Here is a 25,754-nt window from a genome sequence, read left to right on the forward strand (position 1 = left end):
CAGTGCAAAGGCCTAGTTACCTTGGCAACCGCGGGACGCGACGTTCGGTCTCCATGGCAACCCCTGCAGATATATCGTCATAAGCCCCCGCCACGTAGTCATGCACAGTTAAGAGCTGCTGTTTTGCTTTGTTACTGCTGCAACTCACTGAACTTGTGTATCGGTTGCTGAAAAGTGCTAATTATGTTTTACTTTTCGGAAGATTTTGGTCAGTACCTAGAAGTGGTTCTCTAAACTGGGCAAGACGGCGTGATCCCATCTTTGAAGGTTTTAGTAGGTCGTACCATAGCCTCCTACATACTGACAAAGCCCGGCAGATCGCCACAAGAAGCGGTCGCCGAAATGGAAAAGGTAGAGCGGCAGACAACAGATGAGACGAGAGCCACGTGACTGGCGCCCCACTGCGGCGAGACGCCGAAACCCACTTCACCCGAGTGAACAAGTGTGCTTCAAGTCAACGCCGCTGCAAAGGCTCTGCGCTGACCTCCAGATTCCCCGAGAAATAGCTCTTCTATGTTCTGTGCTACCAGATCCTCGCGCTACAAATCTGCGACCGGGCACTCAATGATTCTGTCGTCGAACTGCCAGGCTTTGTGAGTATAGAGGAGGCTACGGTCAAACCGTTAACTCGGATAATGATACCCGATCATTTGCCGGCGTCTTTGCGCATGCGTCGTAGCGTTACCGGAGGTGTCGGAACGATCTATTATAAAACTCCCTTTTGTCGCAGATCCGACCAGTCTGGCGTCTGAGCCGTTTGACCGAGCACCGGAGAGGGTGAAATATACCAGGGTCGTCGACTGGTGTTTTCTTTTCTCTCTCGTTGCCGCTCCTTCGTTGAGCCGCCAGTCGAAGCATTTGCTGATCTCCATCTTGTTCAGCCGTCGAACAGCTGGTGGCGCGCGGGGTCTGCAGATGGCTGAGCGTGGCTGGCTCGTCGGTTCGCGAACCCCGGGTACTAGAGGCCCGCACGTTCGAAGGGCAATGGAAACCCTGCACAGACAGAGACGAAGTGCGGGGTGGAGGAGTCTAGAAAGAAAGGGAAATGATGAAGTGGATTTTTTTTTACGGATTTCTTTTAAATAATTGACGCTTTCTGGAGCGCTTGTCTCGGGTTGTTTTGACGCGCTGCTGGGATGTTTGCTCCCGCCCGATATTCTCGCGGAGCATGGTGACAAATTGGTCGCGCTTAAAAGGGCTGGAGTGCCTTCATTTTAAGGGTTGGAACACACGCCCGAAGTAAACTAAACGAAATGCGAACGTGAACTCGCGGAAATGGTTTCACACTATTTTTTCGAGCAACGAGCCACACACATGATACGACCAGGAGGAAGAAGTTGCCATCTCGAACGGCTGCGAAAATATGGTTTGTGGTGGAAGCACCGCATGGGCATCTGGCCGGGTTCTCTTTGCATCTTAAGTAAGCACAAGCCACACTTCCTGGTCTATCAACTGGTAACCTCGTCCTCAACTCCGCATTCCCCTATGCCGACATGTCCGCTAGGCTTTACACGTCCCCAGACTAACGAGGCGCTCTCAAAGACGTGATCGACCTAAAGTATATTAAAGCCCCCACACAATTTCAGATGAGACATGTGTGGATGGTTACGTGCGTCAATGCCCTTGCAGAGGAAAAGCTTTGCTTTTGTGGCGAGCTGCTCGTGAAAGGCAAGTGTCTTGTTCTCGACCCAAATGCACGGCAACTCAAGATAAAGCTGCTGTGACTGGCGTATCATATGCCGGGAGAAAGGGCGTTGCCCTGGCATAAAGCATAAGGACATTTTTCCCGCTTCTGTGGAAATATATCTCCGGCGACGCTGAAGAGGCGTTCTACCGACGCGCTTGAAGAAGAGCTGCTGAATCTTCAGGAACTGCGCCTTCACTGAGGACAGCGGGTAATGGGTTATGTGCCTTCCCGTGTTCGCAGCCTCCGAAATTATATTCGGTCCGTACCCGGTTCTAGACATAGAAGGTTCAACCAACGAACCGTATTGTGTTCGCTGGGTGGATGACATTCCCAGCTTTAGGGTTCAGTACAGCAATGTTTATCGCTGGACACAGCAGTCGAACTGCTCGACTGCTGTGTCCAGCGATATACGTTGCTGTACTGTCATACTGTTTAGTTGTTTTTCGGGTTGCCCATCTGCCTTTGTCACAATAGGCGCATACTCAGGCTAGAATAGAAACAAGGCTGCTCAAGCGGTGTTGTCCACGTTACTCGTCAAAAGTAACGAGATACCGTTACTTGTTACTTGGCCTTAAAAGTAACTAAATACCTTACTCGTTCCTTTTCTAAAAAAGTAACGAAATACGTTACTCGTTTCCGAAAATAGTAACTAGGTAGAAGTAACTCGTTACTTGTAACGCGTTACATACATGTCTGCCTGGACCGAATACGGCGACCTATCAATAGCTCACTAGTTGTCTTCACTCCTAACGGTGTGGATCTGTACTTTAATAATCCCCCCCCCCCCCCCAAAAAAAAAAAAATAATAATAATAATTTGCGTTTTTGTGTGTGTGTGTGTTTGTTTGATGATTTCCACCTGTTTTTCGGCCAGGCCGTTGGATTGTTGGAATCCGGGGCTTGATGTTACGTGCTCAAACTCGTATTCTAAAGTGAATGCTCTGAACTGTCGTGACACAAACTGTGGCCCGTTGTCCGAGTTGACTTCCAGAGGTATTCCGTGTCTGGCGAATATACTTGAAAGCTTGAAAGCTTACAGTTGTGTCTGGTAGCAGTTCAACCTCCGGGAAGTTTTAATAAGCGTCGCAAACCACAAGGTAGGATTGTCCGGCACACTGGCAGTGGTCTACTCCCACGCGTTCCCATGGGTGGCTGGGTTGTCGGTAGCATCATGCTCCCTTGGCTGACGATACCCATAGTATTTGCACGTCTCGTAGTGACCGATTATGTCGTTAATCTCTGACGCCACTCCGGGCAAGAACATCAATGTCCTTGCCTTTTCTTTACATTTAATTCCTTCACGCACTCTGTAAGAATTTTTTTTTTTTTTTTTTGCACAGTGATTTGGGGATAACAATCTTTGCGCCTTTTAAAAGAACTCTATTTATTATGGTCAGTTCCGTAGCAAAATGTTTGAAAGGTCCTTCTATTTGTTCATGTGCCTCTTGCGCTTGTGCGATCCGGTGTAATTCTTCGTCATTGCGAGTTGCAGAAACCTAACGATATAACGTCTGCTAACTCACCACAATTAAGAGTACAGAACGTCCATGCACTTCGACGTCGTCATCTTCACCCTGGTCAACCACGGTTCTTCCTGATGATGCTTTAGAAAGTGTATGCGCCACGAGCAGTTCTTTGCCAGGGATATACTGGAGTTCGTAGTCGTCTCCATGAGACGGATGAAGAGAGGTTGAAGCATTGGAGGCGTGTCTCCTAAGTTCTTCTTGGAGATAGGTATCAGTGGCTTGTGATTCGTTTCGACGGTTACTTTTTTTTTCCATAGATGAAATCATGGAATCTTTCGCAGCCGTAGGTGTTTCCAAGCGCTTCTTTCTTGTTCTGAGTACCTTGTCTCAGTGTCGGTCAGTGCTCTTGAGTGCTCAGTGTCGTCCAGTCGCACAAGCGACTGGGCGACAGTTCTTTCCATGCTGTTGGAATAAAGATGCACCCAAGTCGTATTTTCAAACGTATGTAGACACTTTTGTGGTCATAGGACTGATCGAAGAAAGCAAGCGCTGGCGCTGCAGTGAGAGATCCTTCGATGCCTTGCAATTCCTTGTCATGCGCTTGGGTACACTCGAAGAGTGATGCGTCCTTTAAAAGCTCTCGTAACTTTTTGGTCTTGTCTGAAAGTCGTGGCAAGTACTTGCCGAAGCAGGTGACGCCACCCATCATCCTTTGGACTTTTTTTTGTTGTTCTTGGACAGGCACGTAGCCAGGGGGGGTCCCATGGGGCCCGCCCCCCCTCCCCCTTTCCCCCCGAAATTTTTCATTTTGCTGGGACCTCCTTTTCCCCCTCCCCCTCATAAATCATTTTCTCATGGCCCCCCCCCCCCCCCCCCCCCCCCCCCAAAGCAAAATCCTGGCGACGTGCCTGGGAGCAGGCATCTCTAAGAACTCTTGTACCTGTTGAGGGTCAGGTTGTATGCCATCTTTGGTAATCTTGTCGCCCAGAAATGTTACCTCTGAAGAGCATTTTTTTAATATTTAATGTTAGGCCTTCGTCTTGAGCCGCTTGCAGGGCTCTTTGCAGTCGTGCGTCGTGTTCTTCACGCGTGGCACCCCAGATCAGGACATCGTCTATGTAGATACGGACTCCCGGCAGGCCATCGAAGATCTGCGTCATAGTCTTCTGAAAAACCTCCGGTGCTGAAGAAATTCCAAATGGAAGACGCTTGAAGCGGCATCGTCCGAACGGAGTGCTGAACGTGCAGATACGTGATGTTCCTTCGTCCAGAGGGATTTGGTGAAAACCCGCGTTGGCGTCCAACCTCCGCTTCCATGTCTTTTCTTCTTGGTATTTTATAGTGCTCGCTTTTCAGGATTTAGTAGAGGAATTATGGGTTCATGCACACATGAAAATTTGATGTTCTGTCAAACAATGACCAGAGGACTGACCCAGTTTGATATTTGCTCCATCTTGCGTGTAATTTCTCTTTCCCATTCCGGGCGGCTCCTGTTTGAGAGGTTCTTTAAGAAGCTGTGGTGTTTTAAGAGGTTCTTTAAGAAGCTGTGGTACTCAACAGGCTGCTTTGATGACTGGTTTAGCTCCGTCTGTGAAAATCAGTTCTTTGGAGGTACATCTGAGGCCCTCGAACAGTCTTTGAAAAGTTTCTGCGATCTCCTTTGCGTAGCCATTCCCGCTTGTCACAGCGCTGACATTGCTGATAAGACCAAATGTCAGGCAGCTCTGAGGCCAAGAAGTGCCTGGCTACCTTTCTTAACAATGAAGAAGTCTAGCTTTGCTTTGTTTCCTTTGATGTTGACCCGCAGTTCTGCGGTTCGAATGTGTCCAATGACGCCTCCGCTGTAGTTTCGAAGTACAGCCCTCGATGGTTTTGGCGCACAAGCTCCGTTTAGTTTCTTGAAAATTGATAACAGTAGCAAGTTGGCTTGAGAGCCGGTGTACATTTTCGGCTGGACTGCTTTACAAGACACGGCAATCTCCAAGACTGAAAATGTTTTCTATGGTGTATAAGCCATCGACTGTTGTCTTAGACTTGCAGCATGCAGGTATGTGGTTATATTTCCTGCATACATGGCCTGTTTTGCCGTATGCGGGACATTTTCGAGGTTCATGATGCGAATTGCGCCTTCCACATTGCTTGGTGTTAGAGCGGGCTTGTCCTTTCAGTCTTTTGCCTTTCTTTGGCTACTTCGGCCGCTTGGCAGTGTGTGATTAAAGTCGTCATCTTCGCGAAGAAGCTTTTCGCGTAATCGCGAGTCTGTGACGCCATAGATAATCTGGTCTCGAATCATAGTATCGGGCAATTGCGCAAAATTGCATGTTGGAGCCTTCGGCTTTACGTATCGATAAAATGATTTCAACGACTCGCCTTCTACTTGCATCTGGGTCCTAAATTTGTATCGTTCGTAAGTTTCATTGCATCTTGGTGTGCAATATTCTTCGAACTTCGTTAAAAGGACGCTGTAGATTTCTCTTCTTTCGTCTATCAGCACGAAGGCGTTGAATATTTCAATGGCATGAGCACCCGCGACGTGGAGGAAAATTGCCGCCTTTTGTTCGTCGTTGCGTGCCTTAGTCGGCTGGGTGGCGGCCAGGTATAGCTCGGGGCGTTCACTAAATTCCTCCAGTTGTCGGCGACGTTCCCAAAGAGCAATAAACTACCAGGTGCATGAAGTCCTTCCATGGCCAGACGGAAGAAGGGTCACTTCTGACAATATATGTATCAGGAATGACGACGCAAGACAATCATGGCGAGCAGTGGAGTACCCACTTCATCTTCCTCTACTACCAATCTGCATATATCTTGTGCTGGTATATCCCGATACACTAACAAGCCTCTCCCTTTCGCGACATCCGGTGCGTCTAGTCTGGCGTCTTTCACTGCCTGCAAGTCGCGCGTGCGGACGCACGGCAGCCTCCTGCATTGTCTGCTATTTCACCGCCGACGCGTACACAAAAACTGCGCGCCGGCGTCTGTTTTCGCCTTCGTCCGTCTGCTATTCTACCTCGTCTAAAACTTCTGCAACTCTCGCAAGACGCGACCGTAAAAGCCTCATTCTAGCGTTCCACCATGCGCGAGCTGCGGTCCAATACAAGTGTCTGTCAGCATCTATCGATGCGCGGTAATAAGCGACCGGGAGAACTGAAAAAAAAAAAAATATATATATATATATATAAAATAAATATGTGGTCCTAGCTTTATTATTGTTCTTGTTATTCATTCATTCATTTATTTTCACATGTTATCCGCGAGCAAGGGCAGTAAGCGTCATGCCGCAGAATAGGAACGCCTCATAAAAATATTAGCTTTGTTAGGCCAGGTGCACTGCAGAATTTGAGAGCTACTTGCCTTTCGAAGCGAAATGACGGGAACATACCTGGACTAACTTGATGCGCGTCGAACGCCCGATTGCCTCCAGCCAAAATGGCTCGCAGTTTTTTTGCCTGTGTATCTTCCCAGTATTGAAACCATGGTTGCAATCATCGCGGTTGCACAATTCACAGAACAGCGGGGGGCCGCTTTTACGGAAACCAACATCTTTATTCAGATTATAAGCACGCGCGAACGAAACAAATTAAGCGATATCGAGCAACATAGTCGACGCGGGACGCTTGGCTTCGGATATATAGTCCCACCACGAAAACAAGCACCCGCACAGCGCTTCCGAAGGCACGTACTTGCGACAGTCATTTACTGCAAATTAGGTCGGTTGAGATCTTCCTCTAAACACCTCGGCGAACGCGGAACGGCTCGCACTCATAAAAATAAACGAGGTCACCGAGATACGCTCTTTGAGCGCACCGAAAACGCCGACAGCCATGTTTGTTATCGTTTGAAACCGGAACGGAAAGGCAATAGGGAGTTTTCGTAGATCGTTTTCGCCGCCCCGCAACGCTCCCCGCAACCCGCTACGATACCTGGAACTCTACAGTCGAAGCCTCCTGCGCGCAGGCGCAGTAGCGGCTTCTTCGTCGCGGAGGGCTTAACGGAGGGGGAAACGCGGTCTGCGAAAATTCTCTAATTTTATGTTTCTCAAGCATAAAAAAAAGAAAGAAATAGTCGATTAAAATACCATTACGGCACGGATATACCAATTCACAACCAACCTTTCACACGTCAATCACCTCTGCAGCCCATGAGAGATTTAAGCACCTTGTTGGCACGGGGCGGGGCTTAGGGTCCTGAGGCCTAATTCCCTTGTGCAACTAAATTGCGTCTAACTGCGTAGATATTGCTAAAAAATAAATAAAAAAAAAACTTTTTTTCGTGTTGTAGTTTTCTGATGGGTGGTCTTGCACGATGTCGAAAGCTTTGGGTATAGTTCACGCGACTGTCTTAGTGGGTAAATAAAAAAAAAAAAAAAAAAAACTAATTTTGGTCGATTAGGGGCGCGTTCCAACGTTCCACGGGCAAAGACTTATTTATACAAGGCAGCAAGCGACGGGGCTTCAACAACCCGAATAATAAACAAACTCTTACCCGAACCAAATCACCGGAGGGAAGCCCGTTAAGATTTTCGCGGCGGATTCAAGTGGCGAACGTGAACATCACGTTTCTTCATTGATCTGTTTGCTGCAACGCTAGGACTACAGCGCTTTTGACACCTCACCATATGCCATCTTGTTTCAGAAGCCATCGACGTCACGTTAGCGTCGCGATGCGATTGGTTGCCGCTTTGCGGTTCGCGAAATCGGTTGGGGCAATTCGGTCCCGAAACGGTTGGCAAATGAAACGCGCGGATCCGCTTCGCGTTCGCGGATTCGCTTCCAGTGTGAACGCGCCATTAGGGCGCTTCTTGTATCCTTCTGTGCCGCGGAAGGCGTTCTTCAAATTATTGGGAACGCATTAATGGCATCCGCCGGTGCGGCGATACCGCGAACAGTGGCACTGAACGCGCCACCGTTAGAAATGGGAGGCGAGTACTCTAAATATTGTATCAGTTTACAGTGATTGAATTTCTTTTCAGGTTTGTTGTCGTTTCAGATGCAATTCACCGATGGTATTTTTAGCGTTTCGTGTCGTCCACAACAATGGAATATAATATAAACAAGGACGCTCGAGATAAGATCATTGCAGGGAACGATCGAAGGCAGCTCTCTCCGGCTTGCAGATGTTTATAAAAGCTTTAATTGAGGGTCCCGTGTCGACGAGTGTGTCTTTTGTCTAAGACTGAAAACAGCCAAGTCGAGATTGGCCCATCGCCGAAGCGAATCGATCGATGATTCAACGATTCGAAATCGATGATGAGCATGTTTCAGCGATAGAAGTTGAAGTTTTATTTTCGGCTACGTTATGTAATAATTCGCAAAAGAAGAGCCCAGTCGCGTTGTGGCGGTCAACGTAAGTTCAAGGCTCTCTGATATCGCGCAGGAAATCGCGATTAAGGAAATCCGACACAACTTACTTTTCGACAGTTTCCAGCCAGACCCGACAGCGGAAATAAGTCTTCAACTGAGCGTTGTTGATGATAAAATCGAGTCAATGTCATCACTGAAGGATATCAGCATGAAGATAAAGTTATGAAAAGTTACAAGCTACAACAAACGATTTTCTCGAGGTATAGCTCTAACTTCAGTTCGCGCTCTATTCACGAAATGTTCCGAGCGGATTCGAGAGGATGGCGTCGGGGAAAAATCTTTTCTGTTTACAGACGCAACCCACTGCCGCCGGAGTTTTTGGACGTATGGAAAGCGACATTGCAGCCGCAGTTGCCTTGTCGAGTCCCGTGCGCGATACAGATGACCTCCGATAATATTCTCTGCTTTCGGTTGTTTTCAGTGCAGCCTACATATTACCGAACAATGATGTTTCGATGACCGGGTGATTGCCGTCATTGATTCCGCTAATTTAAATTGCATCTGGAAGTAAATTCAAATGAAGAAACCGCAAAGAAAATAACCGAGCTGGGGGAAACACACGCTTCCAATGCGTTCCATCCGGGGTCTTCGCTCCTTCCCAACCACTCAGTAAGGAGGAAAGCGCCGGCAGCCCTTTCCTCTTTTCTCTCTTGCCCTCTTTCAGTTAAACCTCGAAACTTTGTGCCTGAACGTTCAAGCCAGACTATCCGGGGATTTTCACTAAACAATGTAAAGGTGAAGGTTCTCGTTTACGGTGACGATACTGTCGTATTCTGTTCCCATAAGAATATCATAGAAGTGATTCACGTAACTGAACAATTCAGCAATATTACCGGAGCGTCAGTTAATCCCACAAAGTGTAATGGGTATTGGTATCGTTCGTAGGCTGCCGTGCCAAGTTCCTTTGCTGGTATAGCCTGGGATCGCGGCTCACTTCAGTATCATGGAGTTGTACTTTCACACAACAGAAACAGTTAATCATATTGGACTTCACTGGCAACCTTATTGAGGAAAAAAGTCGATGCATGGAAAGGCCGTGACATGTCCATGTTCACTAGAGAAAGCATATGCAACGTACGTTCTTCGGGTCCAAACTGATATATGTGCTACAAGTGATGCATTGTGCCCGTACGAACATTCAAAAGTTTCGCCGAATTCTTGCTACATTTATTTGGCGTTCGTCATGGCAACCTTTTAAGAGACAACCTCTTCCTTGAGGCTGGTGGCTTAAGTCTTTGCCATTTATTTGTACGGCAGTTTGTACTTCCCTCATTTTTTCTTTAGAAATGCTAACCTTCCCTTTCTCAAGACTGCTCCAGTTAAGATTAGCAAGTAGTTGAAATTATTTTAATGTCTCAAGTGACAATAGCTTCCTTGGAAAACCGTTGGGCTTTTTAAAAGAGGTTGGTGTGTCGTATATGAGACAAGGAGTGTAAGAATACACCTTTTTTTTTTTTTCTGAGAGTGCGCTGTCACCTTTCTCCTCAAAACTTGGCCGGAAAGTAGAGGAATATTTCTTCCATGGTATTTTATCTGCAGGTTCTGTAATAAACCGGAAACGATCGAACACTGCTTTATTTACTGCAACGATGCATGCTTTCTTCTTCGGGAACGTCCTTCAACGAACTAAAAGAGAGATTTCGACGTCACCGACCAAAATATTCGCTTTTTTCTATTTTCGATGGATGAAATTGTTCCTTACGACTTATTCGTGCTTATAGGCTTCCACAGTTTATGGAACTACAGAATGATCGATCGAAATGCTGAACCACCCCGTACAACCAAGTCATTTTTTGTGGAACAAAATGGCTCAACTACGCAGCGTTTACACAGCACGAGCTGTACAGCCAGACTGTTTTCCACTGTTAGACGCATATATAGGACTGCCAGATTTTTTTAGTAATTCTTTTTGCGTGTGCGTTTTTTTAGCTTTATATTATATCTGTAAATTGCGTCTATCATTCTGAACAGCTATATTATTTCTGAACTGTCAAATTTGAAAGTTTTTTTTTTTTTTATGTTCATGCACTTGTGTGCACTACTTAGTCAACTTTTCAACTGTGAAATAGGCCGTTACATGACTGCCAAGTGAACGTGCTTCGTATATAAATTTTCTAGTTTTGATGTATATATGTACAGATGCGTGAATGTCTAGATTGAAATGCCTTTTTGTCATATAATTTACAGGTAATAAAGATCTATAAAAAAAACAAGAATATTGGGTTCAATCCTTACCCCTGCCCATGTCGATCTGAATGAGCATCGCACCGGCGTGCGGTCGTGTATCACTACTGGCTGGTGCACGTTAAACACCTTAGACTAGCGGTTGTACGGCACTGGATAAATTCTTCATCTACAGCTGAAACGCCACACGCCCACTGAGGCTGACCAACCTCCGGCTGTGTAAACATACACAAAACGTTTTTTTGTTGTTTTTTTTTACGAAGCTGTTCAGTGCTGGTTCCGTGGATTTTTCGTGTGCAGTGACTAAAAACTCTAGCTCGCACCGCCGCACGCGCACGCCTTCCCCGTATAAAAGATTCGAAGTAAACAACCAAAATAAAGCGTTGACGAACGCGCGTGCAAGATGCCATTTGTTTTAGGTTTTTGCTTTAGGACAGTTACTGCTGCAGACGCCGGCACGTGCGGCGCGTGGAACGCCATTCCCTGCATTCTCCTTGATGCTTGGGTAATTTAGCAATATGTCTATTTAGGGTGCCTCAATGTCCTTCTGTTTAGGGTGATGCCACCCTTTGTAGTACCCGATGCCGACAGCACGCGCTCACAGGTAAAATACAAAGAAATCTACGAAAACAAAATGTCGCCATAGCACAGTCAGCGCCACAAACGCGTGCAAGGACACGCTCTTTCACGCGCTTCTGAACAACAAATAAAAATAAAAGTGTAAGACAAAATGGCCAGATGTCTCCACCCTAAGCAAAGCGCACATGAAGGCACCCTAGGTCTATTTAGTAGATTAGTTATCAATAGGCACCATTTTCAAGATCAGTAGACTCTCTGGTAGATAAGAAAGGTTCCTGAAAGTTTTGCCGCTGTGCGCCCTGCGTCGGCCATGTCTACGCTCGCACCGCCCTCTCTCTGTCGTCGTTCCAAGCTCTTGCTGGCATAGTTTCCTTTCCTTCCGCTCTCCCGGGGTGGCGGTGCCGTCGCGCGTGTCTACTTTCCGCCGGCTCCTCGAGGCGGGTCTGTGTCGTGTGCAAAAGAGCTTCGCCGGTCATCCACCTTCACAGAGTTGAATGGCTCATGATTCTTATTATATTTTTTTTAGCCATACATGCGACTGTCTACATTTACCGTAGAGAAATAGCTCGAAACTATTTTCGCTTGTCGTGAGTTTCGTACGATTTTCGGCCGGTTTGTTTTTTTTACCACGAATTTATGTTTGAACCTTTAAAAGAAATACTGCGTCCGCTTTGCGGGGAGAACACTCTGGTGAGAAATGACTGCGATTTACGCATTTTGGGTATGGGGTAGCCATGACCTCCGCGGCACTTGCATCTTTTCTTTTTCTTTTCTAATATGTCTGACTCGTCAATCACCAGTGCAGGGGTGACTTGGAATATTTCGGGTCTTGCACAGCAGGGTCTTTATGTTTTGCCGTTGTGACACCCGCACGGTTGGCGCGTACAAAAAAATACTATCGTCGGTGACAGGTTAAGAGCAAAGTGGAAGCTACTCCCACTTCTTTCCACTCTAGGAGAGCGAACGCTGTAAGAGCAGGCCGCCTCCTTTCCAGTGTTCGCTCTGCCATAGGGGAAAGAGGTGGGAGAAGCTTCCACTTAACTATCACCGACTATGGTGTCGCATTTCACGAATTGTAATTAATTAATAAAATGTTATACCTCTTTTTCGACCACAAAAACAAAATCCTGAGCCGCGCACAATTCGCCCGCTTAGCACGCTTGGGAAACGCCTAATAAGCTGAGCTTTCTCACGTCCGTATAGGCGTAATCCTGGTAAACTCTAAATGTTGCTTCAGAAGATCTATCTATCTATTGCATTCGATGTGAGTTGTAGTTTTTGTTGTTGTTGTAGTGATGTATGTTTCTATTCCGATTTCCTGTGTTGTTTTTCCTTTACGCCGTTGCCGGGTCACGTCCCACAATCCATTAAAGGCTTTGACAGACCCGTTACAACTGATTGTACCTCGAGACTGTCAATAAAAATTATTATTATTATTATTATTATTATGTTTAACTGTTCGCATTTTACTACATTTAATTTTGCTGTTTTCTAGCATAATTTATCCTAGGTCCTTTTTGCCACTTACTTGCGTGGGGGCAAGGTTCAATTTCAGAAATGAAGAGTGCGCGTGCATAACTTTGACCAGCTCACAAGGCCGTAGCTTTGGATCGATTGTCACAGGAATCTCCATATGTGCAAGCAGGTGCAGCGTGCGAGTGAGGACTGCTTTCGCATGCTCGCAATAGCGCTTGCTTATAACTCGGACTAGGCTGCCTGACATCGAGGCGCCCTAACTCAGACGAGCAGAGATATGGCGGCTGCCAGACTTGCATAGATCACTCGCGAAAACGCCAACTGGACACGAAAAGAAAATAGATAGAAGGCTGCTAGAGCTGGGTGGGGAGGGGGGAGGGGGGGGGGGGGGGGGGGGGGGGAGGGTGGCAGAAGACGTCCGACAAACGTGGGTGAGGAGGTGAGGAGTGTGGGAGAGGGTGAGGGAGATCGGTTCCCCAGCATCCTGAGGAGACTGCGGCGGTTCGTTCGTCGTCGGCGTCGCCGTGGGTGTTTGTAAATAGAGCTCGTCCAAATTTACTACCGCTGAGGGGGAGGCGTGGGGCGAGGGTCGCAGTCTTCGGTTTCAGGGTCCGTCAACCTCTCCCTCTGCGCTGGCTGTGAGTGTGCCGCCGATGCCGCCATGGTTCTCGCTTGTCTTGCCGCTGGCTTTCGGGGGCGATGTGTGCGACCTTTGCGCCTTGCTCTGCCCCCGCCTGGAAAAGCAAAACAGGCGCCGGCTGGTTTGAAGCAAGCTTGCGGGAAACTGCCCGGGACGTGTCGATCAGAATATCGCCTCCTGGTTTGGTTTGGGTCGTCTCAGCTTTTTCCATTTGAAACTTGGGAAGAGACCGGGGGACGGACACAGAAGACGAAGGGATGTTTTTTAGCTCGCGTGTTTATCCGCTTTAGGCTGCTGCTCCTTAGCCTCAAATTGTTTTTCAAAAGGAGGTAAAGGGGGAAAAAGAAAACATTTTGAATTCTGTTTTTGGGCTCGGGCAACTCGCACGAATTGAAATATTCGCACCTCTAACACTGTTTATTAAACGCTCACCCTCAGTTAAAGCTCGGTTCCTTCAATACAAGATTAGGAAAACGACGTCTCGGGAAACCGCAGCGGTTTTCCAACGTTCGTATAGACATCGTACTGCATGAGAAGAGAAATGAAAGAAAAGAAAAAAAAACAAAAAAACGGTGCTTAGAAGAAAAAGAAAAAAAATGAAGAACGCAGGAACGATTCTCGAGTCGTGTATACTAATTTCTTCTGAGGTAAACGAAATTTCGAAATATTTTTAAAAAGTTTAGCTTTTCAAAGCATGTTGCTTTCGAAGAAAGAATGATAAAAAAAAAAAAAAAAAAAAGTGATGTCCACATTTTGAAGTTTTACGCCTTTAACGCGAAAAGCTCGGTCTCCGCGTCGCATATGAATAGTGCTGATTGTCTCGGATGGTTCGAACACGCCCTAGGATATCCCTTTACTCTCCTGGAGAAGGAAACCGCGCGTTAATTCTATTCACTCCTGTACTTAAGCAGACCGGTGACCCCTTTTTTATTATTATTATTATTTATTATTATTATTAAAATTATTACTATCGTCTCAAACGCGCCAGAATCTCGCCACCAGCTTCGTATATTTCCCCCTATTCTCAGCTGACAGGCGGCAGCTCCGTGCAAGTCTCTATCAGCGCCAGGTTCCCTTTTACGGTTGTTGCGTAACTCACCGCGCCTTCCTGCCGGAAGATAGAGCCTCGAAGAGAAAACACAAACAGAGGCACGTTGTGGCCTGTGTTTGTTTGTTTCACACTTTCCCCGCCTTCTGTTGTGTCTGTCTCGCCTCGCGAGCAGTCTTCTGTGCTCTATTCCAGGGGGGTCGTTTATCTGCCAGGCGCAGCCCAAGTTCTGCCCGATGAGTGGAGCTCGCTTCTCACTCTCGATTACGAGCTGTCGGAGGAGAAAGCGCATCTTCGTGGCGGCCACGAAAACCTGGCGAGGCCTACTTTCCTGACTGGACGGATGGCCGTATGATGGCATAGTCACTCGCGGGACGAGAACAGCAGAGAGCTCTTTATCCAGTTGTCCCTTGTCCAACCTGCAATAATATTTCGGCGTCTCGTCGGCTTCGGCTACTATAGGGCAGGGGTTTATCCTGGGTTTTGAATCGGGTTGGCACACCGTAGGAGGGGTGTTCGAGGGGGGGGGGTGTGTGTTAGGGGGAGTAGTCACTGATGGAAACCGAGAGAGACACGTAGGGGACTCTAGATGACTGCCTTCCGGCTCGGTAACCCTGGCTCACTTTATATCTACTCAACGAGCTCCAAGAGTTTCAAGCATCTCCCTGTGATCAGACTTCACAGCAACGACTTTCGCAATTCGTTCTTTTTTTCTTTTCTATATTTTTTTTTTAAGCGGGGGGGGGGGGGGGGGGGGGGGGTTAAGCTAAGGGATTCTAAAAGGGAAAGACGATCGGTAACGTATTCTTCCGGTAAACGAACGTCTGGGGTCATGGTATGACCCGCAAGACTGCAAACACTTGCAGTGTGCTAACACGCCAAAGTGATTACCCCGCTACATCCTTCCACGTTTCACAACTTTCAGTTATCGGTTAGAATGATTTGCGATTTGTTTTGTTCGTCGTGGTCTGGTTGGGCGGTTTAACTAGCATTGTTGAGTGCGCCTTTTAGCGCGCAAGGGTGCGTTGCAAAGAAGCTACGCCCGCGGAGCGGCCATTCTGCGTGTGTCCCTTCGCTGCAGCATCTGTGGGCTGAAACTCTTCCAGGGGTGCTAAACTCGTCGAACACAAAGTTTGGGCCGAAGTTCACGGAACGCACCGATTGGACGATCCCAACGATGACTTGGCGCTTTTTTCGGCGGCGTCCAATCGGCGCGCTCCGCTAACTTTGGGCTCCAACTTTGTGTTCGACGAGTTTAGGGCCCCAGAGCGGTGCACGACCACGCGTCGGCAAAGAAGTCTAGAGCTTGATGAATGCTGATGTTCTCCGGACTCCTCCGAAGGACTAAACGTACGTTCGCTCACTAGATTCAGTGCGGCGTTACGTTCCCTGACGTCCTGTCACGTGGTCTGGTCACGGCACCCGCCACCACATACCGCCACAACCAAACCACGTGACGGTCGTTGGCATTCCACGAACGACGATTTTGTCAGGTGTGACCAGGGTGTTTTCATACAGTCATCCAACGTATTATAGAGGGCTGTCGATCTTGGTTTTCCACAACGTTATTAGGTTTCCAAGCCTGCCACGTGGCCATACACATACATCAACATGCGGCGTCTGAAGTTATACGCTCCTGTGGCGACACTACTTTCTTCGCTCGCGCAGCCCCCTTCACTTCTCGCCAATCGGGTTTCTGCGCAGAAAAAAACGGGCGTTTGTTTGTAAACAGCGCGCCTTGTCTGTTCTCTTCCTTCGACCTCCGTTCGCGCTCTCCCCCGAATACATTACGTCGACACGACAATGCTTTTCTCGCGACAGCTCTTGGACGTGCTTCTGACGCGTCCCGTGCACCGTTCCTCTTGTTCCGCCCAGGCGGTGCCCAGCTTCGAGTTCAAGTGCTGGGAGAACGCCAAGTCCGAGACGTTCTTTGCGCGCGACAACGTGGACAACTTCCTCCGTTGGTGTCGCAAGTTCGGCGTCAACGAGTCCGTCATGTTCGAGTCCGACGGCCTCGGTGAGTCCTTTATTCTTTCTTCATTCCGTTTTCTGCCCCCTTCTTCTCCGCTCTTTCAGCTTTTCTCGGGAAGCGGCACGCGGCGATTAAGTTTATTTCTGCTTCCCGAAAGCTTGCGTACACCGACTTGTTGTTTACACACGTCACCGGTGGGCAGTACGCGTGCGGAGTAACCGCTTTTTCGAACTGTCCGCACTATTCCGGAGCCTAAACCTGGACGTTACTGACATCATATGCTGGATAGTTCGTCTGCTGCAATTGACAGCTCACGGGCTGAAAAATAAACCATGTATCTACACATTAAATGTCTGTCATTGGCTACGTAACCCGGAAAGTTTGATAGCGGCGGGACCACAAACGGGAAGAAACTAACCTAATATATGGAAACACTGTTTTTTTCTCGGTGTCTTTGTGTGCGTGTGTATTGCTTATTCTTGTCTGTGCTCGTTGTTTGTGTGTGTGCGGGGAATGGCGTTGATATAGATAGAGAGACTGGTAGATGGATATAGACGGATAAGAGATTCATATATATATAAACATATATATATATTGATTGGTATAGATACTCTCACCCCTGTGTACAAAAGAAAAAATCCCAAAACTTGTCAGTGATGCACTAAAAAAAAGGGGGGGAAAAAATGGACTTTCTTAGAAGTCGGGGGATGCTTCAGATTAGGCTTGCAAAACATTTAGGCTGAGTGTTTCGAGGTATAGATAGCCGTTCATTCATTTCGGTAGATATAGATACGTATCTGCGCCATGTCTGTTCTGTGTTTTCTTCCACTCGGCACTGGTGCTCTTGCTCAAAAACAAGAATAAAAGACAGCTTCCAACCTTAGCTGTGTCTTGACCCACTCTGTAGTTTTGTGTTTCGTTTCTTGTTCTCTTTATTTTTTTGTTTCGTTTCCAGACAATCAGAGATGAAGCCCTTTCTCAGTGATGTTGTGTCCGAGGAGGAGTCTGCGAAGCGCCCCGACCGAGTGTTCGTTGCCCCTTGATGTGGCCGCGCTTCCGAGCGGGGCATTTCGTGACACGGCGGGAGAGTGCGCGGCGGCGTTGGGGGCGGGATGCCATAATTGTTTTGGCAGTCACGAACAACGGGGCTCCTTGGTTCCTCCCGACGTGCACTGCTTCCTCGAGTGCGTGGGTTCGCGATTGCGTCGTTGATGTGCTCGCCTTCCTTTGTCCCCCGCGGTGCATGGTGCTCCGGTGTTGAACAACCCGGGGCGTCTCATCGCGTTCTCGCTGCTTGCGGCCTGTTGAACGAGACCTGTGGCGCTCTGCATCGTGCGCCATCTATTTTTCTCCTCGCGCGCGCAGGTGTCCATCTTCCTTTCTTTTAATCTAGTGCTTATTCCTATGTTCTTTGCACGAATCTAGAAATTAGTCCGTCACCGTGGTTGTCGACGAATCGCGTGTCGACGAACCGACGACAAGCGTGTCAAAGAAACGCCTCAAGTTCGAGAGCCAATTTGTGGCAAGAGCTCCCATATCACCTTCCGGTCCCTCTTTGTTTTACTTTGTGGTTCTTCAGAATGCGTTTGTGACGACAGTACATAATCAGTGTAACGAACCGTGTCTTCAACATTCTGGCTAGCCTACAAACGCTCGACGGACAGGAGTCTGCCCGGGCAGCGAAGACGAAGAAAGGTTAACTGACTAAGCTCGGAAGCAGTCGTTAAATGACCGCCTGAAACGGCTTTCTTTTTAGAGCGCAGCTCTTAGGGGCCCGTTTCCGGCTTGAGCGGCGTCGGCGTCGCCGTCGGCGTCGGCGTAACCGCGCGGTGCATCATGGGAAATTTCCCATAATGCACCGCGCGAGCCCCCACCGGGGTCACGTGACTCCCCTGAGGTCACGTGACCCCCTCCTCGAGGTCACCTGACCCCCCGAGGTCACGTGACCCCGCCGATGTCGCGTGACCCCCCGATGACGTCATCGACACTTTTGACGTCACTGGCATCCACATCGTCATCGTCATCATCACTGATGACGTCATCATCAGTGATGATGACGATGACGATGTGGATGCCGGTGACGTCATCAGTGATGATGACGTCACCAGTGATGATGACGATGTGGATGCCGGTGACGTCATCAGTGACGATGAGGATGACGATGTGGATGCCGGTGACGTCATCAGTGACGATGACGATGTGGATGCCGGTGACGTCATCAGTGATGATGACGATGACGATGTGGATGCCGGTGACGTCATCAGTGATGATGACGATGTGGATGCCGGTGACGTCATCAGTGATGATGACGATGACGATGTGGATGCCGGTGACGTCATCAGTGATGATGACGATGTGGATGCCGGTGACGTTACCAACATCCGCATCGTCATCGTCATCATCACTGATGACGTCATCAGTGACGTCACTGATGTCGTCACCGGCATCCGCATCGTCATCGTCATCATCACTGATGACGTCGTCAGCGACGTCACTGATGACGTCACCGACATTCGCATCGTCATCGTCATCATCACTGGTGAAGTCATCAGTGACGTCACTAATGACGTCATCGGTACCCGCATCGTCATCGTCACTGATGACATCATCGGCATTGGGGGTCACGTGACCCCCAAGGTCACGTGACCCCCCTGGTTAGTCTAACCCCCCCCAGCGCCCTTCCCTCCTCCTCCTCAAGAGCTGCGCTCTAATTCGGCGTTACAGGGAGTTGTAAGCGGCTTTCACTTTTTCAATTAGCACTCTACTGTTTAGGTTGATTGGGGGCTGCGTCGACGAAATCGAATTAGCCGCGGCCTCGCAATTAAACGAGGGAGGAAGGCGGAACAAAGGAGGTCTGCCGGGCACTTTCGCAAATGTGCGTAAGTTCAAGAATAGCATGTTTCGAACAAAACGTTAGGGCGCAAACGAGCTGGTGAAAGTTTAACATGGGGGGGCGCACCGAAACCCTATATAGTCAGGAACTTCTGTGAAATACAATTTCAGCTGTGTTTGACACTTTGTGTGTTGTGTTGTCCTTCGCCTTTTCCCCCTGTCTTGGAGCGTTTCTTGTTCTCTGTCGAAGACTTCTATTATTGCGCGTGTGAGTTAATGAGGTTTGCTCACACGCGTTACGACATAACATATACTGAAGGCGCAGTAGAAACGGACCATTTTTCTGCCATCACATATGTGCCTTCGTAATTTCGTACAGCTGCTTGGTAATTGACTTTTATACAATCTGTGGAACTGTCCGTTCGCTTGTGTTTAGTACTTGCCACTGAGCGGTATTTTCCCAGAAGAGGGCCACTGGCTCCCTCTTCTCTCTGTCTGAACTTTGCTTTCTGCTGGCAAAACGTCTGCTATAAATCTTATGGCTGTATAGGAAAGCAAGAACTTTCGGCGATGCGTAGTTAATCTTTGCGGCACGAAATACTCGGTTCGCATATCTTGCTTGAAACCGTGTATATATAGGTTTGGTGCGCAGTGCAGTCTGTCTCACTTTGGGGGCCCTGAATGAAGGACAACTTTTTTTAAAAGCATGAAATCCTTTTGAGCGGATCTCTCTCCCCCCAATCATGAAGTTGTGACCATCCGTCAATTTTCCGCCTAATTTAGCGGGAAAATTGACCTTACGTGAGCTACACGCAAATTTAGTTTCCTGCTAAATCTAGCGGGAAAAGGGACGTCACGTGACGCATACACCCATTTATTTCCCGCTAAATATGGCGAGAAAATTAACGTCACTTGACTTTTGTACCTAGCCAGTTTTCACGGAAAATTGGGCGGGGAATTTTATAAAGATGTAGTCCCCCACATGACTGTTTAATATCTTCTAAACAAATTTAAACTATTCTGCATTTCATGCATTATAGATAGTTTTTGTAGAATTCGAAAGTTGTTTTCGGTGTTTATTTGTCGCTGGAAATTCGGGACAAAAGAACGTTTACTAAATTCATAAACAAAAATTGCTGGTATGAAAACATATTCCTTCAGCTGCAAATATCATTGGCGCCCTCGCGATCGACAGTACTGACTGTCCCACGACAAATTCGGCAAGCAAGTGTTTCTTTAATAAACATCGGTAAACGCCCCTGGACGCATAAAAATTTCAGCTGGTTCTCCTTATCCTATGAAATCTATAGGTTCACATATTTTACTAATAAAAACACAACCCCTCTTCCCTCTAAGAAGAGAAAAATAGTATGGTCCAAAGTGGAAGCGGGAACATTGGCTTTTGTCATGGTCCAGAAGTGCACTGCCCCATGAAACGAACCTTGACGAGATAAACGGGGAACTCTCCTTTGTCAGTTGTCCAAAATAAACAAAAATGAATTTGCATTTTCTCAGCATCGCTAACCTTGCACTCTGCCGAACTTTATTAGAAATATTATGTATTTTTTCGCTTTTTTTTTTTTGCCATCATGATTTCGGAATTCGAAGTTTTTAATTGTCGAAACTTTTGCCGGCAGATGTTTTTGTGGAGTTTATCGGATTTATCCGAAAAGACAGAATCCTAATGTAGGTAAAGTTCTGTGTTTTCATATAAATCTAAAAAAAAAAAAATTCCCTAATTACTTTTTCGTTAATTATCGTCAATTCGGATTCCGAAAAACACCGAATTTCGAGGTCACAATGGCGAAATAAAAAACACAAGAAGACGTTGTTTTACAACAACAACAAAAAAAATTATAAGAGCTCATGGCCAGTGGTCCTGAAGAGATGCCACTTCACTTTCCTTTAAAATCTCAAACTACTAAAAAATAAAAGGGGTTTGTTTTTCAGCTCGTCAAGGTTCCTTCAAGACAACGAATCATCGTACGGAGTCTTTTTTTTTTTCATTGGGAACACAGTAAAATGAACTCAGAATTTCAAAGAATTGCTACTCTATAGCAAAAATAAACTCCGATAGCTCCAGAATTTTCAGCGAAAGATGAACTCCGAAAAACAGCCTCGGAATTTCACAAGAAATTAAATTCCGAAAACACACACTCCTAATTTATAAGGCTTTAATAATCAAAATCGCGGGTGAATCTTTTTTTTTTTTTCGAAAAATTAATTTTGGAACACGCCGTTCGAATTTTACGTGAAATAAACTCCGGAAACAAGCATATTTTATGGTGCTTTTAAGCATATTTTATGGGGCTTTTAAGATCAAGGTGGCGGTTGAATCTTTTTCCCCCGTCTTCTGCTTGGCAGTTCTGCACAGCCAGCCCCGGTGCGTGGTGCTGTGCCTACTCGAGCTGGGCCGCATCGCGTCCCGCTTTGGCGTAGAGCCGCCGGGGCTGGTGAAGCTCGAGGAGGAGATTGAGGAGCAGGAGAAGACGCTGCTCAGGCTCGGCCAGGACGCCGCCGACACCCTTCAGGAGGACTCGGCGTCGTCCACCTGCTCGTCGCCCGCTCTCTCCAGGGCTCACTCCTGCCTCTCGGACTCCAGCGGAGAGCACGGGTGAGCACGTCTGCTGTTGAAGCCTTCGCCTCTATGTCCCGAAAATGCAGAGGGAAGCGTTTCTCCGCTCAATCTAGCGGGAAAATTGAGTGGCATATTCTTACACTTCAGGTGTTCCCGCAATTTATGTCTTGTTATATTAGACCAAAATGTATCGCACAAGGTCACTCACCATCATGTCATGAACTCATCTGAGTTCACGAAGTCATTCTCCTTCGTACACCACCCATGTGGCAAAAGCTGCGCGCAGTTCTGAACTAATTTAATGAGGGTCGCAAATAAACAAAAAAACTATATTACATTAAAGGGATTGTCCAGTCTAAACCGGAAGTACTTAAGTTTTTACGCTCGTTACGTCGAGAAAGCATTCATATAGGCAAACGTAATTTTTATTCTGATATATGATGTCCCAATATTAATTAAGGCGTTCATGAGCATGTGTACGAAACTGCACCGTGAATTTCGCCAGTATTAGTGGCTGACATCCGTAGCTGCCGCGTGACGTCACAAAACCCAAAGGATTGTCGGATGGTCGAAATAACAAGCGTTGGTCGATGGATGTCTCGTATTTTGTTTCGAATTATATAGTCTCCTAGGCGTGTGCCAAAGAGTCGGGCCTTTTAGCTGGATATTACTCGAAAACAGCCGTTAGCTTCGAGCAGACGTATGCCGATCGGACAAGCAGCGCTTGCAAAGAGAAGGACGCAGATTTTGCTTCTGAAGCGGCATCTGGGTCCACGAAGCGGCGGATCCACGGTATTGGTGATGAGGGTGTGGGTCGTTCCCTCGGAGGCGATGTCCGCGGGTCGAAGGCAAACGGCGAATTGTTCAGAATACATGCAGCATTTCTAGATCGTCACTTGACTCCCACGAGCTTGGTGAATCGTAGCCACGCCCTATTTTCACACGCGGGTCAAGCAAAATCGGGCTCCACGCGTGCTAAATATAACTTTTGGTATCGTTTCAAGATGGCTTAGCTGTTGGTTTCGGTTTCGCTGCATAATCGAACCGATTGATCCGATTTGGGCGTGGAGTGGGTGGACGTAGTCAAGTTCAATATCGTTGGCACAGCATCACACCTCATCTTACGAGCCTTCTGTCTGCTTAGAACTCAGCTCGTAGCTCTTTTCTGTGAAATGATTGCTGCATAAGCGGGATCTCGATCCTGAAGAGAACACAGTGCTCCCTACGCACGGCAACGATCCATTTTTATCGTCTCGCTGCAAGTCTCGTGGATCGCAGGTGCTGATCGGTGCTTGTGGCACCCAACCGCGCAACAAAAATCTCACCCATCCACGAAACAAGTCGAGCACAACAACAAAAATGGAGCACGCATCGGCACTCACTCGCAGGCAAAGGACGAGACGAAAATGCTCGCATTGCGTTATGTGACGCCAGAGCTTCAGTGTTGCCAACGAGAACAACGCTTATGCTAGGATGCGATTGGAGCAGTTTAAAATTTAATTACACATGCAGAGTGGCATATAAAATTCAAATATTGCACGGACGATGCGTTTCGAGGCAATAACAATGATATTCAGTTGTTTTCTCGAACACTGAATTTGGCCGGACAATTCTTTTAACTGGATTACAGAGATATACGAAGGCATCGTTCGTTCACTGTTCAGGGTCGGCGTCGCCGCGATCTCCTTTCAGGTTCAAGTTCCTTCGTTCGACTGGTCCCCCACACCCTAAAGTCACTCGGCCAAGCTATCCCCTCTCGGCGCACCTCTCCCCAATTCCCCCCGTCGTTCCCTCGGTAAATCGACCCCACCGCCATCGCGTCTAGTCCTGCAGCTGCAAGTCATAAAGCTGTCCACAGACCGGGAAGAAACGGGGCTCATCCGCGGAAGCAGAAAACGTGCGGAGGTCCGAATGGTAGCGTACAATTTGGGGCCGTAGCCTAATGTCCGTGGCTCGTGAATTGTGGAGCAACTCAATCTGAAGCCCATAAATTATTTCGAATTCACATCATGCGAAGTCATCCAATTCATCATGCATTCATCAGAGTTCACGAAATCACTCAAGCCCATAAATTCTTCCGTCTTCAGATCGTACAAAGTCACTCAACATCACATTATGAACTCATCAGAGTTCACCAAGTCCCTCCCCATCACATCGTGAACTCATGAAAGCTGGTGCACATACTTGCGACTGCTTACGACCGGAAACGCTTAAAACCGTTTTGAAGCCTCTTGCGACTGCTTACTTGCTTACTGGTTGAGCCCGACCGAGTGCGAGGGTTGCTATGGCAGCATCTGCCTTGGCTCCAGCAAAGCCGGTTTTTCCCCGTTTTGTTGGAGGCAACACAGCTGTTCCCATAGCAACCCTCGCACCCGGTCGGATTCAACGCAACTGTGTGAATCACCATTTGTTCTTGCTTAAGGCCCGTTCAAACTCTTGCGACCGAGAGAGACCAGACCGGTTTTTAAGCCTTTTGCGACTTCTTGGGACCGAATGCGCTGTAGCGGAGCTCTCTCACTCTTACTCGGTCGCAAGAGTGTGAACGGGCCTTTAAGGAGAGACTTAAAACACTTGCCCCTGCTAATGACCAGCTAGGCAGCCGGTCGTCAGCAGTCGCAAGTGCGTGAGTATCCCTAAAGTCATTTAGTCAGGTAGAATGACGCGGTAAGCGTGAGCGAGGGTAATCTAACGTGTTCGTGAGCGAGTTGGTTGAAGTGGCGCTGACCGTCCATCGTTCTCGTCCAGGGTTGCGGGTGACGGGGCTAACGGCACGACGCCAGGGGTCCCCGAGCCTTCGGGCGCCGCCGGCGAGTCCAACGGTGTGCTGGAGCCCGGCGACAAGGAGGTGGACGAGGACGGCGGGCGGGACTCGGGCCTGCCGGCGGAGACCGGCGACGGGGGCGCGGACTCCCTGGACGGCTCCCTGAACGGCCTGTCGTCCACGCCCAGTCCGACGCCGCCGCAGCCAGCGCAGCTCAAGCAGCCCAGGGGCAAGAAGGAGCAGCACAAGTCGCCCTCGGACCTCGACCAGAAGGTGCCTCCAACCGGACCTGTGTTCAGGGCACTAAAGGGGATTTTGAGTTCCTTTTATGGCCTCAACTCTATCCATGTGCCTAAGGATCTCAGAAAACCCAAAAGTACTATTATGTGTGTTTTTTTTTTCTTCGTTTAAAACACGACGAAACATTGTGGAACACTTTTTGTTTCACATATATATAGAAAGAAGGCGAGGGCGGAGGAGGGGGGGGGGGGGGGGGGGGGTTTGGTTGGAAATAGATCACGCATTATTCTACTTTTGGGTTTTATCAGACGCTTAGGGCTCGTAGATTCAGTTTGGATCTACAGAGAGACGACCTCAGAATCCACTTTAGTGCCTTTTTAACTTAACCTAAACGTTTACGCGAACCTAAACCAGCTTCATTGACGGCATGTAACCTTACCTAGCTTATCCTTTTCTTGAGGTGCAAGAATATTAGATGTTCAGTGTGCAGATAGTGTGAAAGATGTTGTTAAATACTACTAGACGTTGAGTGTATACATCAGGCCAAACTGCGGCTCTTCGCGGGTCCAAGTGCGGCTCGCGGCTCCCTGGTAAGCTCGCTCCCCTTCCCCTCCTCTGTCCCAGAGACGAAGAGGGTCCGAGAATTTAAGCTCACATTCTTGTACTTCACTACGTACATAAAGCTGAGCTGCACTTTTTTGACGCATAGATGTGTCCAGTGACCCTGTTTCCTTTATTGTTCTACAAAGAATTTCGGAACCGTACGCGCATCGTCAGGTGCAGTGGCTGGCTACCGAATCATGCATTCATTTTTACTTATCGCTTGAAGAAACGTTCTGCTGTCTGGTGTTAGTGGTTGTAGTCGATAATTATGCATTTTGCTTTAAGTAGGAGAAAACTGGTCGAGCAAACTTTTTGCTTTAAGTATGAGA

The 25,754-nt window shown here is 47.9% G+C and overlaps 1 protein-coding gene across 1 annotated transcript in view; it reads left to right on the forward strand.

The window, feature by feature from the left end:
* The window catches only part of LOC8039642 (growth arrest-specific protein 2), a 122,997-nt gene that overhangs the window by 79,607 nt on the left and 17,636 nt on the right, over nt 1–25,754 (forward strand). The window contains exons 3-5 of the mRNA XM_029981559.4: nt 16,315–16,456; nt 21,608–21,857; nt 24,567–24,855. Of these exons, the coding sequence (XP_029837419.1) occupies nt 16,315–16,456; nt 21,608–21,857; nt 24,567–24,855 (681 nt within the window). The remainder of the gene's footprint in view (nt 1–16,314; nt 16,457–21,607; nt 21,858–24,566; nt 24,856–25,754) is intronic.

Source organism: Ixodes scapularis, unplaced genomic scaffold (assembly GCF_016920785.2).
Source record: "Ixodes scapularis isolate PalLabHiFi unplaced genomic scaffold, ASM1692078v2 PGA_scaffold4__175_contigs__length_147842914, whole genome shotgun sequence".
In the NCBI taxonomy this organism is placed as follows: Eukaryota; Metazoa; Arthropoda; class Arachnida; order Ixodida; family Ixodidae; genus Ixodes; species Ixodes scapularis.